We start from the raw sequence: 15,782 nt of genomic DNA on the forward strand, positions 1-15,782 counted from the left end.
CTGGAGATCAGGAATGACCCGATCCGGGTAGGAGACACCCGGGAGAGGTGAGAGATCCATCCTGATAGATACGTTATACACACATACCCATAGATCGATACATTGTACCCGCATACCCATAGATCGATACATTGTACCCGCATACCCATAGATCGATACGTTGTACCCGCATACCCATAGATCGATACGTTGTACCCGCATACCCATAGATCGATACATTGTACCCGCATACCCATAGATCGATACGCTGTACCCGCATACCCATAGATCGATACGTTGTACCCGCATACCCATAGATCGATACGTTGTACCCGCATACCCATAGATCGATACATTGTACCCGCATACCCATAGATCGATACGTTGTACACGCATACCCATAGATCGATACGTTGTACACGCATACCCATAGATCGATACGTTGTACCCGCATACCCATAGATCGATACGTTGTACCCGCATACCCATAGATCGATACGTTGTACGCGCATACCCATAGATCGATACGTTGTGCGCGCATACCCATAGATCAATACGTTGTGCGCGCATACCCATAGATCGATACGTTGTACGCGCATACCCATAGATCGATACGTTGTACCCGCATACCCATAGATCGATACGTTGTACGCGCATACCCATAGATCGATACGTTGTACGCGCATACCCATAGATCGATACGTTGTACGCGCGTACCCCTAGATCGATACGTTGTACGCGCGTACCCCTAGATCGATACGTTGTACGCGCGTACCCCTAGATCGATACGTTGTACGCGCGTACCCCTAGATCGATACGTTGTACGCGCGTACCCCTAGATCGATACGTTGTACGCGCGTACCCCTAGATCGATACGTTGTACGCGCGTACCCCTAGATCGATACGTCGCATGCACACGCGTACCCCTAGATCGATACGTCGCATGCACACGCGTACCCCTAGATCGATACGTCGTATGCACACGCATACCCCTAGATCGATACGTCGTATGCACACGCATACCCCTAGATCGATACGTCGTATGCACACGCATACCCCCAGATTGTATATACATTCCATGACTTGGTATACATAGGAATAGGACTTCGCACTCTCATAAATACAATGTATACAACCAATACTATCCCTGGCTCCATAGATTGGATCCATCTATTACCAACAGATGATGTCATTGCTTCATGAATACAGACATTGTATACAATGTATCTGTCAGAGTATACATGGAGAATTCCAATAGAGCTCTGCTATATACAATGTATACGTCCAGTGCTCCTATATACCAGGTATAACTCTGATCCTCCAATAGATACATTGTATGAATAGCTCCTCCCCCATGAATAACTGATACATTGTATTTGTATAGCTCTGCCTTCGATAGATAACTCTGATACATTGTATGTACTGGAATAGCCCCGCCTTCCATAGAGACCTTTGATAAATTGCATTTACTTGATTGGCTCCAAAGATTCCGCTATGTACACCGTACTCTATAACCTCTACTGCTGGACGCACACACGTGGACGCGGTCACACGGACGCACACACATGGTCGCGGGGACACGGACGCACACACATGGTCGCGGGGACACGGACGCACACGGGGGGTGGACACACACTTTTCTAGTTTCATATAAATCGCAATCACATAAATTCCCAAACTAATCAATAACAATCGGTGGCTAAATGGTTCGCACTTCCGCCTGGCAGTACTCGGGTTGTTGGTTTGAATCCCAACCACGGCACCTCCTGCCTGGAGTTTGCATGTTCTCCCTGTGCCTGCGTGGGTTTCCTCCCACCTTCCAAAGACATGCTGGTAGGTGAATTGGATCCTGTCTAAATTGTCGCTAGTATGTGTATGTATGAATGTGAGTTAGGGACCTTAGATTGTACGCTTCTCGGGGGCGGGGACTGATGTGAATGTACAATATAAATATATTTAGATAATAAATCTAAAATAAATGTAAGATCAACAAAAGTCTCACAATCTCACCACACACGGTGCAATAGAAGCAGACATGGTCTACACCAATCGGTCTGCAAAAATGAGACAAACCCTGTCAGATCATTAGACGTAGTCATAATCACGATTATTCTGGGATTGAAGGCGATTATTCAGACATCTTTTTTTGTAGTGTTGCTCATCTTCACTTTAACTTTACAACTTTGTAATGTACAGATAATGTTACCATGGTGACATTAGAAACTGAACCCATATAGGTTCAGGCTCAACAGAGAGATTCCTCTCTCTCCCTTTTTTTTTTTTTTTCTTTATTTCCTCTTCCTTCTTTTACTTTTTTTTTTTTTTTTTTTCTTTTCTTTTTTCCTCCTTTTTTTCCTCTCCTCCTTTTCTTTTTTTCCCCTCTCCTCCTTTTCTTTTTTTTCCCTCTCCTCCTTTTCTTTTTTTTCCCTCTCCTCCTTTTCTTCTTTTTTCCCTCTCCTCCTTTTCTTTTTTTTCCCTCTCCTCCTTTTCTTCTTTTTTTCCCTCTCCTCCTTTTCTTCTTTTTTTCCTCTCCTCCTTTTCTTCTTTTTTTCCTCTCCTCCTTTTCTTCTTTTTTTCCCTCTCCTCCTTTTCTTCTTTTTTTCCTCTCCTCCTTTTCTTCTTTTTTTCCTCTCCTCCTTCTCTTCTTTTTTTCCTCTCCTCCTTCTCTTCTTTTTTTTCCTCTCCTCCTTTTCTTCTTTTTTTTCCTCTCCTCCTTTTCTTCTTTTTTTTCCTCTCCTCCTTTTCTTCTTTTTTTTCCTCTCCTCCTTTTCTTCTTTTTTTTCCTCTCCTCCTTTTCTTCTTTTTTTTCCTCTCCTCCTTTTCTTCTTTTTTTTTCCTCTCCTCCTTTTCTTCTTTTTTTTTCCTCTCCTCCTTTTCTTCTTTTTTTTCCTCTCCTCCTTTTCTTCTTTTTTTTCCTCTCCTCCTTTTCTTCTTTTTTTTCCTCTCCTCCTTTTCTTCTTTTTTTTCCTCTCCTCCTTTTCTTCTTTTTTTTCCTCTCCTCCTTCTCTTCTTTTTTTTCCTCTCCTCCTTCTCTTCTTTTTTTCCTCTCCTCCTTTTCTTCTTTTTTTCCTCTCCTCCTTTTTTTTCCTCTCCTCCTTTTTTTTCCTCTCCTCCTTTTTTTTCCTCTCCTCCTTTTTTTTCCTCTCCTCCTTTTTTTTCCTCTCCTCCTTTTTTTTCCTCTCCTCCTTTTCTTCTTTTTTTTCCTCTCCTCCTTTTCTTCTTTTTTTCCCTCTCCTCCTTTTCTTCTTTTTTTCCTCTCCTCCTTTTCTTCTTTTTTTCCTCTCCTCCTTTTCTTCTTTTTTTCCCTCTCCTCCTTTTCTTCTTTTTTTCCTCTCCTCCTTTTCTTCTTTTTTTCCTCTCCTCCTTTTCTTCTTTTTTTCCTCTCCTCCTTCTCTTCTTTTTTTCCTCTCCTCCTTCTCTTCTTTTTTTTCCTCTCCTCCTTTTCTTCTTTTTTTTCCTCTCCTCCTTTTCTTCTTTTTTTTCCTCTCCTCCTTTTCTTCTTTTTTTTCCTCTCCTCCTTTTCTTCTTTTTTTTCCTCTCCTCCTTTTCTTCTTTTTTTTCCTCTCCTCCTTTTCTTCTTTTTTTTCCTCTCCTCCTTTTCTTCTTTTTTTTCCTCTCCTCCTTTTCTTCTTTTTTTTCCTCTCCTCCTTTTCTTCTTTTTTTTCCTCTCCTCCTTCTCTTCTTTTTTTTCCTCTCCTCCTTCTCTTCTTTTTTTTCCTCTCCTCCTTTTTTTTCCTCTCCTCCTTTTTTTTTTCCTCTCCTCCTTTTTTTTTTTTCCTCTCCTCCTTTTTTTTTTTTCCTCTCCTCCTTTTTTTTTTTTCCTCTCCTCCTTTTTTTTTTTTCCTCTCCTCCTTTTTTTTTTTTCCTCTCCTCCTTTTTTTTTTTTCCTCTCCTCCTTTTCTTCTTTTTTTTTCTCTTCTTTTTTTCCTCTCCTCCTTTTTTTTCTTTTTTTTTCTCTTCTTCTTTTTTTCCTCTCCTCCTTTTTTTTCTTTTTTTTTCTCTCCTTTTTTTTTTCTCCTTTTCTCTTTTTTTTTTTTTTTTTCTTTTTTCTCTTTTGGGAAATGGGGGGGAAAAAAAGCAAAAAATAGGGGGAAAAAATTTCCTATTTTTCTTCCCTATTTTTCTCTTTTTTTTTCTTTCCTATTTTTCTCTTTTTTTTGTCTCTCTTCACTCTCACTTCCTACCTTTTTCTCTTTCTTCCAATAGATCAAATATTATCCCTCTGTTTACATGCAATGTCTACATCTACAGGAATTCAGAGGGATCGGTGTGAAATAAATACATTGTACAGGTATATTTGCACTGTGTGTTTAGTCTCCTCCCAGTGTACATAGAGGTCAGACTACCCCCATTATCCTCCAGTGTTTATGAAGGTTCCCAGTATATACCAAAGTCCCATAAAATGTGTGAGTACACATGAAGTAGTAGAGTATAGTCTCAGGTTTTATACGGCTTATGATGCACTATATATATATATATATATATTTAACACTTCTGTACCAACCTTTATGCCTCATGCACACTAGACATTTGTAACATTGCTGTTTGTTTGTTTCTTTGGTTTTTTTTTTGTTTGTTTGGTTTTTTTCTCTCTGCCTTTAAACGCCCTGCATGTTAACCAATAAGTCTACGCACACCAGGGGCGGACTGACAACTCATGGGGCCCCCGGGCAATAGGGGATCATGGGGCGCCTGTGTCCTTGCCCAAATTCAAATGAAACCCAGAAAAGCCTATGAAAGGTACCAGGGGCATCTCATGGGGCCCCCTACTGACCCCGGGCCATTGGGCAGACGCACACATAGATGTTTGGAGGCATAAAACCCCCCAGACCATCTCGGAGCGGCAGTGTTTTGGCAGAAAACGTGTAACGTGTAAACGCATCTAAATGTGCATTAACGCCAGGCATGTTTAGCGCTTGAACCAGGGGCGGACTGATCATTTGAAAACTCAGGCACTGCCCGACGGCCCGGGGTCAGTAGGGGGCCCCATGAGATGCCCCTGGTACCTTTTTCATAGGCTTTTTTGAGTTTGGGCAAGGACACAGGGGCCCCATGATCCCCTATTGCCCGGGGGCCCCATGAGTTGTCAGTCCGCCCCTGGCTTGAACATTAATTAATTTCAGTGGCCACAATCAATGATTATTCCGGCCAGTGAAATGAATTCTCGTCTAAGCACATGACACGTCTAAACATGGCACACACGTGTACAAGCGTCACGGGTTTATTCTGCTAAAACGCTGCTGCCAGGAGGAAAGTCGTCTAGGAGAGCGAGCCAAATGTCCTGTGTGCATGAGGCCTACCTGCGTACATACATCGGGGGCGGAGTATAGCGCAGTACATTGCACGCAATTAAAAAAATTAAAATTTTTTTTTTTTTTCTTTTTATGATACAGCTGTCAATTCACTAGCAGATTCACAATAATCTCGTGTGTAGGGCAGCCCATTGAGATAAAGGCACTGCCCCACTTGCGTCGCTCAGAACTGCGCACGCGCTATGTTGCACTGTACTGATGTGGACCTAGCCTTATGCAGGCCATACACGGTTCGAATCCCAAACGATTTTTCCTCCGAAAATCGAAAAGTTGTTCGTTCTGTAATACGATGGAGCCCCTAATGATTTCAAAAATCGGTCGTTTTTCACGTATTTTCCAGCACGCCCGATAAATGAAATGGGGAGGATCCACAAAAATCGGCCGGTGCCATCGCCCCACTAACAGAGCGAAAATCGGCCGAATATTCTTAGGTCCGATTTTTCGTCCAAAAATCCAAACGTTCGTTCTGTGATCCGATGGTGCCACCAATGATTTAGAAAATCAGTCGTTTTTCACAAATTTTCCAGCATGCCCAATAAACGAAATGAGGAGGAACCACGAAAATCGGCCGCTAACAGAGCGAAAATCGGCCGATTATTCTCAGGTCTGATTTTTGTGCGAAAATCGTTCAGAATTTGAACCATGTATGGCCTGAATTAGGCGGATTCACAGCTGGGCTGGTTTTGGGATCGGTTCACAGTTTGCGTTTGATCTGTTTCTGCTTTGCGTTTTGTGGTTTTTTTTTTATTATTATTATTTATTTATTTATTTATTTTCGTTTTGTTTTTTTTGTTTTTTTTATGGTTTTGATACTTTTTTTTATTTTTTTTTTTTTTTTGCTGTTCAGCAATTTCCATGCAACTTGTACTTTGCTGATCTCATGATTCCCTCGCCCTTCCTGCATTCCTGAGAGGGAACTCCTGGCCCTAAACCTTGCTCAGCACTGGAGCAACAGTCTGCATGACGTCAGTCGATCTGTCACAATCGGCTTAAGCAGTATTGTTTACGGAACCTCACAGGGTAGGAGGAAATTGCACCAGAGATCGTTCCTCTGCCTCTCCTTCGCCTGACCAGCTTCCAGGATGGTGGGGGGTGGAGGAGGAAGGAGATAAAGGGGTTTAAAGCTTGCAAGACCCCCAGTAGGATTTCACACCAAGTGTTTCATTGGAAGAGCAATCGATCGTCTAATCATTATTGGGATCAAACTGATCGTTTTCGGCCGCAGTGACAAGAAATTTCAAAGGAATTTTTTTTTTTTACTCAAGGGAACAGAATTCTAACAGTTTATGAGGTTTTCATTTAGGTGGCTCAGGGGTCGGGGCAGCCCAGGGGGAAGGGGGTCGGGGAGGCCCCTTGCGTGGGTTGCCTGGGGGAAGGGGGCCCAGGGTTGGCAGGATTTCAGTCTGCCACTGGTCTCTACTTCATAAGCCCTAACAAGGGTGGCCTAGGGGGAATCATTGTTGGCCCCTCGCTGGGCTAGCTCGGGGGGTTGGGGGCATTGTTGGCTCTTTATACTGTGGTGGCTCAGGGAGGGTGATTTGTCGCTGGCCCCTCATGTGAAGGGGGGGCATTGTTGGCCCCTCGCTCTGGGGCAGGTGGGGTTGAATCGTTGTTGGGCCCCAGGGGCGGACTGACCATTTGGAAACTCGGGCACTGCCCGAGGGCCTGGGGTCAGGGGGCCCCATGAGATGCCCCTGGTACCTTTTTCATAGGCTTTTTTTTTTTTAGTTTGGGCAAGGACACAGGGGCCCCATGATCCCCTATTGCCCGGGGGCCCCATGAGTTGTCAGTCCGCCCCTGGTTGGCCCCTTGTGTGGGTGGCTCAGGGAGGTGGTATCATTGTCAGCCCCTCGCCGGGCTGGCTGGTGGAGGGGAGGAGAAAGTCGGCCACTCGCTGTGGTGGCTCTGGGGGTCTTTGTCAGCCCTTTCCGGGGGGGATTGTCGTCGGCCCCTCGTGCAGCCCCCTTAGGGGTGGGAAACCGGGCGGCCCCTCGCGCTGGCGCCTTAGGGAGGGGGAAACGGGCGGCCCCTCGCGCTGGCGCCTTAGGGAGGGGGAAACGGGCGGCCCCTCGCGCTGGCGCCTTAGGGAGGGGGAAACGGGCAGCCCCTCGCGCTGGCGCCTTAGGGGGTGGGGAAACGGGCGGCCCCTCGCGCTGGCGCCTTAGGGGGTGGGGAAACGGGCGGCCCCTCGCGCTGGCGCCTAAAGGGGGTGGGGAAACGGGCGGCCCCTCGCGCTGGCGCCTAAAGGGGGTGGGGAAACGGGCGGCCCCTCGCGCTGGCGCCTTAGGGGGTGGGGAAACGGGCGGCCCCCTTAGGGAGGGGGAAACGGGCGGCCCCTCGTGCTGGCGCCTTAGGGAGGGGAAACTGGGCAGCCCCCTTAGGGAGGGGGAAACGGACGGCCCCTCGCGCTGGCGCCTAAAGGGGGTGGGGAAACGGGCGGCCCCTCGCGCTGGCGCCTTAGGGGGTGGGGAAACGGGCGGCCCCCTTAGGGAGGGGGAAACGGGCGGCCCCTCGTGCTGGCGCCTTAGGGAGGGGAAACTGGGCAGCCCCCTTAGGGAGGGGGAAACGGGTGGTCCCTCGCACGGGTGGCCGGGGGTTGGCAGGAGTTCAGGCTGTCATTTGTGCTCTACTCCAGGAGCCCTAGCAATCTCAGGAAGAATCCCAAGGTATTTGGAGCCCTCGTCCTCGGACGTTCCGTGACTTGGCTGGGAATACCTGAACAGCGATGGCTTCTTAGGCTTGGTTCACACCTATGCAAGTTGCGTTTGAGCCATTTTTGAACCTTTATTTTTGATGGTTTCTTTTTTTTTTTTTCTTGTTGCTAGGCAGATTTAAACCGCAAACTGCTGCAGAAACCGCTTAGGTGTGAACCAAGGGTTATTCCCTACAGTGACTGTTTGGCCTATAATATTCCGCCTGCCTCTGGATCTAGATGGTGCTGACTTGGCCAACCATGGCTGCAATTCAACAGGAATTGGTGAAAATTCGAGCCATGTGTAGGCCGTTTTAGGCCATTTTCCGTTGTGCGATGTTCTACATCAGGTGGGATGCGAGGTTTATATCCATTTCCACCATTCGCCCTGTAGGGAAGATCGTTCTCTATAAGCTTTACAATAACTTGGCTTCTTTCTATGTCCTCCCAGGGCCCCTATGTGAGGATCTACACATCGCTTTGAGGACACCACCCAACATATCCAATATGGAGGAAGCTCAGAAAGTGAGTAGAAATCATGTTCCTGATTGTACCTGATTGGTCGCAAACCACGCTGACCGATAATCCGCCATTTTTTTTCCTCTTTCCAGGAGAATTCCATTTTGCACTTGAACAAGAGAGTCTTGCGCACCCCATCAAAGCAGCCGACGCCGGTGTTATCGGAGCTTCAATGTCCGCCTACCGCCCTAACGACGCCGACCAAACCACCGGAGAGTAATAACAACGACCCATGGACCCCCACGGCGAACCTGAAGATGCTCATCAGCGCAGCCAGTCCTGAAATCCGGAACCGAGAGCGGGAGATGCTGGAGGTACAGCGAATGCCGACTGCACAGGTCTAAAGAGAACCTGTTGCGTCATTTGCAGATTTGTATATAGCAGTTTATATATACAGGAGTACCTCGGTTTACAAATGCCGCGGTTAACGTCGTTTTTGGTTTATGAATGAAAATTTATTGAAACTAATACCTCGGTGTACAAATTTTTTTCATAATACGAAGTGTATGTCGGTGCCGATTTCTTTTAAATGCAATTGCCGGCGTTTTTTTTTTTTTTTTTTCACTATAGCTCACAGAAGTAGCTGTCGCTTTCCTGGGAGCTAAAGGAAACTTTGTTTCTTTTAACTCCAGAAATGAACTAAAAGGAAACATTTGCTTCTTTTAACTCTGGAAATGAACTAAAAGGAAACATTTGTTCCTTTTAGCTGGGGGGAAAGTGACAGCTGATTCTCTGAGCTATAGTGAAGGAAAAAAAAAAGCCGGTAATTACATTTAAAAACCGGCACCGACCTATAGTGACAGCGACTCCTCCCTTCTTCTCTTCCCTCCCTTTTTTTTTTTTTTTTTTACTTTTTTCTGACCTCCGGAACGGATTAATTGGTTTTCAATGCATTCCTATGGGAAACCACGTTTCGGTTTACGAATTTTTTCGCAATGCGAAACGTCCCGGAGAAGTCAGTAAATCCGTAAACTGAGGTGTGTGTGTGTGTGTGTGTGTGTGTGTGTGTGTGTGTGTGTGTGTATAAATATAAAGTGTGTGTGTGTGTGTGTGTATGTATATATGTGTGTGTGTATATATATATATATATATTTCCCCCCAGTGCCAGAATGCCCGCCGCAGTCCCACTATAAGTCGCTGATCGCCACCATTACTAGTATAAAAATAAAATTCCAGTGTGTATATATACCTCCATTTGTGAACGCTATAACTTTCACGTAAACCGATTAATTTACACGTATTGGGGTAATTTTTTTTTTGTTTTTAGCTCAGACATGTCGCAGAATAAATTTTGGCCAAATTTATGACGAAATTTGATTTTTTTTTTTTTTTTTTTTTGTACAGAATGTTTTCTAGCAAAAAGTCAAAAATATTATTATTTTTTTAATTGTTGGTCTTTTTGTTTTATAGTGCAAAAAATAAAAACTGCACAGGCAATCAAATACCACAAAGAGAGCTCTATTTGTGGGGGGGGGGGGGAGGACGTAAATTTCATTTATCTATGCATGACTGCGCAATTATCAGTTAAAGTAACGCAGCGCCGTATCGCAAAAAATAGCCCCGTCAAGAAGGGGGGGGGGGGTAAATCCTCCGGAGGGAGAGGGGTTAAAGAACTCCATTTTGATCAATGATGGGGCTATGTTGATCCTAAACTATAACCTATTAATCTGCAAATTGGCTGGTTCCTTAATGCTGACATCCGGAGTCACTGATCTGTGCCTCACCCTCAGTGGGAGTCGGGGGAGGTGTGCTGTGTTTGCACTTGCCCCCCCATTACCTGATTCTGATTGGCACAGGTAGAAAAGTTCCCATTGGTTTACATGAGCATCCTTTTTTTTTTTCTTGGTTCGGACCCGACCGGCCCCAGCGTGCTGATGAGGAGCGGCTCTGATCTTTATTTTACTTTTCTGGAACTCCTCCAGGGAGGGGAACCTCCTTAATACTGTACAGTAGATGTGGATTTGGTTTGTTTTTTGGTGGGGTTTTTTTTTTTTTAAGAGTAGTTTTTTCTGGACTGCAGTCAGTTCAGATGTAAATGGAGCGTCTGTTTAGAGGTCTATTGTCTGCAACTCAGAATACACTCAGGATTGTAAATGCCGAATCCCGCACCTGTAGAGGGAACACGCTGCTTTCTACCATTCCGGGAATCAATCTTGTGTACAAGTCGCACTTTACCGACACCTGAAAGGCGTCCCGCTGAGACGGGTTCTCTGGCTTTGTAGCCCTTTTCAGCCGCTCATGTCAAGTCGTTTGGCAGCTCTGATGTTCCTGTTAAATCGGCTCATTTTGGGCTCTGTGCAGCTTTTCTAGGTTTAGTGATGATCTGGCTTCTCCATCTGTACCTCTCTACACCTGTTTGCATTTTTTTGTGGGGGAGGGAGGGGGACTCATTCACACAAATACATGGAGCTTACAGCGTGCAAGACATTTGTTTCCCAAGCTCCATGCAGGCAGCTGACTAGGCTGCTGCTGCTGTTGGTTTTTTTTTTTTTTTCTTTTTCTTTCTTCTTTTATCCTTTTTTATTCTTTTTCTTTCTTCTTTATTTATTTATTTTTCCAAAAATAATTTTATTGGTATAAGAATATACAATGTAGCATATAGCACAAATACAACTATAAAGCACAGTCATAAAACAGGTATGCAATATTACTTACCGTTTTGCAGACAGGATACAGTGTAGACCGTAATGTTCTTTATTTTTTATTCTTTTTTTCTTTCTTTTTTTTTCTTTCTTTTTCTTTTTATTTTTCTTCTTTATCCTTTTTATTCTTTCTTCTTTTTATTTATTCATTTTTTTTTTATCCTTTTATTCTTTTTCTTTGTTGTTTTTTTTTTTTATCTTTTTTTTTTTTATTCTTTGTTTTTTATTTTTTTTTTCCTTTTTTTTATCCTTTTTTTTTCTTTTTTTTATATTTCTTTTTTCTTCTATTTTTTTTTTTTTTATATTTTTATTTTTTCTTTACTCTTTTACATAGTTAGTCACAAAAGTCCATCCAGTTCAACCATAGAAAAAAAAAAAAAGTTATAATCCTATACCCACAGTTAATTCAGAGGATGGCAAAAAAACCCAGCAAAGCATGATCCAATTTGCACCTGCCGGGGAAAAAAAAAATCCTTCCTGATCCCCGAGAGGCAATCGGATATTCCCTGGAAATATCTTTCTTTTCCTTTTTGTTCTTTTTATTTTTCTTTATTTTTTCCTTTATTTTTTATTTAAACTCTCTTTTTCCTCTTCATTTTTTTATTTTTCTTCCTTTTTTGTATCTGTTTTATTTTGTATGCTCTCTTTGTTTTTTCTTTTTTTTTTTTTTTTTTTTATCCTTTTTTTGTTTTTCCTTTTTTTTTTTTTCTTTTTTATGCTTGTTAATATTTTCTTTTTGTGTTTTTTCTTTTTTTCTTTTCTTCTTTTGGGGCTCACTCGCATGGGCGCAAAGGCTCACGCAGCAAGCAAGAGCTGTTTGTTTTTATTTTCCGTCTTGCTCACTCACTGTACAAAATTCAGCTATGGTAATTACTATTCATTGTTGCGCCAATTAGGTTTTTTTTTTTTTTTTTTTTTTTTAATAACCTGGTCCAATTGGATTAAAATGGGTTTTCTCTTACATTCATTGACGGACACGGCATCTTCTATTCCCGGCCGTAGGTGGCATTGCAACCCTATGGTCGGGAATAGAAGACGCCGTGTCCACCAATGAATGTAAGAGAAAACCCATTTTAATCCAATTGGACCAGGTTATAAAAAAAAAAAAAAAAAAAAATGTAGGATTTTATGAGTACAAAAAAAATCCCCTTTTTTTTTTTTTTTTTTTTTTTTTCTTTTCTCTTACATTAATTGAAACATCGTCTTCTGTTCCTGACCATGGTGTTCTATCGCCCCCTATGGTCGGGAATAGAAGACACTGTGTCAGTCAATGCATTCGGAGAAAGAATTTTTACGGTGAGTACAAAATATTCCCGTTTTCTCTTGTGTTCATCGTCAGACACAGCTACTTCTATTCCCGACCATAGTGTTCTATCGCCACCTATGGTCAGGAATAGAAGACGCTGTGTCCGGTGATGAACTCAGAGAAATATTTTACGGCGAGTACAAAAAAAATTTAATTTTTTTCCTTTTTTTTTAAATTTTTTTAGGGCTCCTTCACACAGACACAAAATCCCATACAGCACGCAAGAGCCATTTGTTTATTCCCGCGCTGCGTGCAGACAGTTCATGGTAATCCACGGAGAGACACGACGGCTGTATAGACTCGCCCACACGTCTCCGTTTGACAGGCCTGCAGGGACGGGTGTGTGGCCCCCGAAGGAAGTCGGCGTGCGTTTGGGGCCCCCGCACGTTCTGTCAATTTTGGAAAAGTCTATACAGCTGTTGTGTTTCCAATGATCAACATGGACAGCTAGCATGCAGCATGGGAAATAGAACGGCTCTTGCATGCTGTATGGGCCTTTGTGAATGAGCCCTAAAAAAAAAAAAAAATCCAACAAATAAATCAGGTCAGATAAAAAAATTTAATTTTTAGAACAGAAATTAAAAAAAAAAAAAAGATTTTGCATTTCCGGCTAGGGGTGCGCGTGCCCTACCCGCGCCGCCATTGGCGGCCTCAGCTGTCGATCACATTCCCCGCCGGCACCCGGCGATTGCCGAGTATCGCTGAAAGGGGAGAGGTCTGCATGTAAACAATACAGATCTCTCCACTGTCAACTCCAGCACACTGCATTGCAATTACTTCCTGGAAGCTGTCTGCCCTTAGCTCAGGCATTGGCTGTAAACAATACAGATCTCTCCACTGTCCACTTCAGCACACTGCTTTGTATTGCTCTGCATAGCATTTACTTCCTGGAACCCATCTGGCCTTAGCTCAGGCATTGGCTGTAAACAATACAGATCTCTCCACTGTCAACTCCAGCACTTTGCTTTGTATTGCTCTGCATAGCCGAGCAATACAAAGTAATGTGCTCACACCGTGAAACGCACACACAGTAAGACAGCACACAGTTAACCCTTTGATCGCCCCAGATGTTAACCCCTTCCTGCCCAGTGCCATTAGTACACTTTCAGTGCTTTTTATTAGCACTGATCACTGTATTGGTATCATTGGGGATGTCAGTGACACCAAGTCAGTTTCCCCCCCCCCCGTCAGAATGCCCGCAATAAGTCGCTGATCCCCTCCATTACTAGTATTGGGGGGAAAAAAAGTCCAGTATATATTCCACCATTTGCAGACGCTATAACTTTCACGTAAGCCAATTAACTTACACGTATTGGGATATTTTTATTTTATTTTTTGTAGCAAAGACATGTTGCAGAACACATTTTGGCCTCATTTTGCTGAAAAACATTAAACATGTCCAGTAAAAAAAAATGTTATTTTTTTAAATCAATTTAAAAAAATTTTTTTTTACTGGACACGTTTAATGCTCAAAAAAAAATTATATTTTTTCTCAAAATTGTCAATCCTTTTTTTTTTTTTTTTTTGTTTATAGCGCAAAAAATAAAAAACTGCACAGGCAATCAAATACCACTGAAAGAAAGCTCCATTTGTTGGAAAAAAAAAAAGACAAATTTCATTTTGGGTGCCACATTGCATGACTGCGCAGTTGTTAAAGTAACGCAACTCCGTTTCACAAAAAATGACCAGGTCAGCAAGGGGTGGGGAGGGGGGGGAATCCTGTTGAGGGCAAAGGGTTAACCTTTGAAAATAAAACCTGGAAGCGGACCGGAGAGTGTAAAATCTGGGGCAGCTCTTCATAGGGACCAGTTGTAGTAAATCCTCCCATAAGCACCATTTGTGATGTGGTTTTACGCGTGCCTCTAACCAATCCAATTCTGCATTTTCCAGGAACAGTTTTCCGGAGACGAACTTGAAAAAACACTGCCGAGCCGCAAAGAAAAAAGTTTGGGTTTGCTGTGCCATAAATTTCTGGCGCGGTACCCCGATTACCCCAATCCGGCCGTCAATAACAGCATCTGTCTGGATGAAGTCGCAGGAGAGCTGAGTAAGGATTCCTGATATTTTAATTCCCCGTATTTTTTTTTTTTTTTTTTTTCTTCTGTATGCAACCAAAGAGGCCATTGCATTTAACCGCCTCCCACCCGCCATATAAGGTAATGATGTGCGCAAGGCGGTTCTCTTGTTCTGGGAGGACGTCATATGACGTCCTCCCACTCTAACCGTGCATACGCAGATCCGGGGGGGCGCGGCGATCGGTGATGCGCTGTATACCTCGGACACAGGGGATCATGGATCAGAGGAAAGAGCCAAAGATGTCGGCTCGGTCATGTGATCAGCTGTGTCCAATCACAGCTGATCGCATGTAAATGGGGAAATGCCGCTTATTGTCATTTTTCTTCTCGCGAGCTGTCACGCTGACAGAGGAGAGGAGAGCCGGTAATCAGCATTTCTCTCCTCACGAGCTGTCACGCTGACAAAAGAGGAGAGCCGGTAATCGGCATTCCTCGGAGGGGACATCTACACTGATCATCAGGGCAATGATGATCAGTGTAGGCCCAGCAGTGCCACCTGCCAGTGCTCATCAGTGGCCATCAATGCCACATGTCAGTGCCCATCACTGCAGCCTCATTAGCGCACATCAGTGAAGGAGAAAAATCACTTATTTACAAAATTTTATAACAAAAACCAAGAACAAACGTGTTTTTTGCTTTTTTTTTTTTTTTTTTTTTTTTTTTTTTTTAGTAAAAAATAAAAATCCCACAGGTGATTAAATACCACCAAAAGAAAGCTCTGTCTCAAAAAAAGATAAAAATTTCATATGGGTACAGTGCTGCATAACCGCGCAATTGTCATTCAAAGTGCGGCAGCGCTGAAAATTGGCCTGGGCGGGAAGGGGGTATAAGTGCCCTGTAGGGGAGGGGTTAAAGATGGCGGAGATTCCTGCTGCTCTGCTGTGAAATACTTTCCATTTCCATGGATGATGGATGGAGGATGTGAATGAAGGTGTCATGGTGGAGAGGAAGCGCTGAGGCTTGTGTTTGCTCCCTGATCACACATTCATGGCGTGACATTCCACGCGGGCATGATGAAGGCAGGGTGGTGTTCCCCTAGGGTATTGCTAGATGGCGCTGTGGTTTCCAATTGGCTTTAAATAATATGACCTGCAGGCTTCATTTGGATAAAGTAAGAGTCCTGGTCTGGGGGGGGGGGGGGGTACCCCAATGATGAGAGTAGAGGCGTGAAACTCCACATTTATAGCCTGCATTCCTGTGCGAATCACATGCAGTTTGTGTGCGGTGCGATCAGAGCCTCTAATCACACCACACAGG

The 15,782-nt window shown here is 43.8% G+C and overlaps 1 protein-coding gene across 1 annotated transcript in view; it reads left to right on the forward strand.

Moving 5' to 3' along the window:
* The first annotated feature begins 8,490 nt into the window (after positions 1 to 8,490).
* Positions 8,491 to 15,782, forward strand: part of E2F8 (E2F transcription factor 8) — a 32,328-nt gene continuing 25,036 nt past the window's right edge. The window contains exons 1-3 of the mRNA XM_089664798.1: positions 8,491 to 8,508; positions 8,595 to 8,816; positions 14,341 to 14,497. Coding sequence (XP_089520924.1) covers positions 8,491 to 8,508; positions 8,595 to 8,816; positions 14,341 to 14,497 — 397 coding nt within the window. The remainder of the gene's footprint in view (positions 8,509 to 8,594; positions 8,817 to 14,340; positions 14,498 to 15,782) is intronic.

The sequence above is a fragment of the Staurois parvus genome, unplaced genomic scaffold (assembly GCF_062004578.1).
Source record: "Staurois parvus isolate SC_StPar_1 unplaced genomic scaffold, SC_StPar_1.0 ptg002045l, whole genome shotgun sequence".
Classification (NCBI taxonomy): domain Eukaryota; kingdom Metazoa; phylum Chordata; class Amphibia; order Anura; family Ranidae; genus Staurois; species Staurois parvus.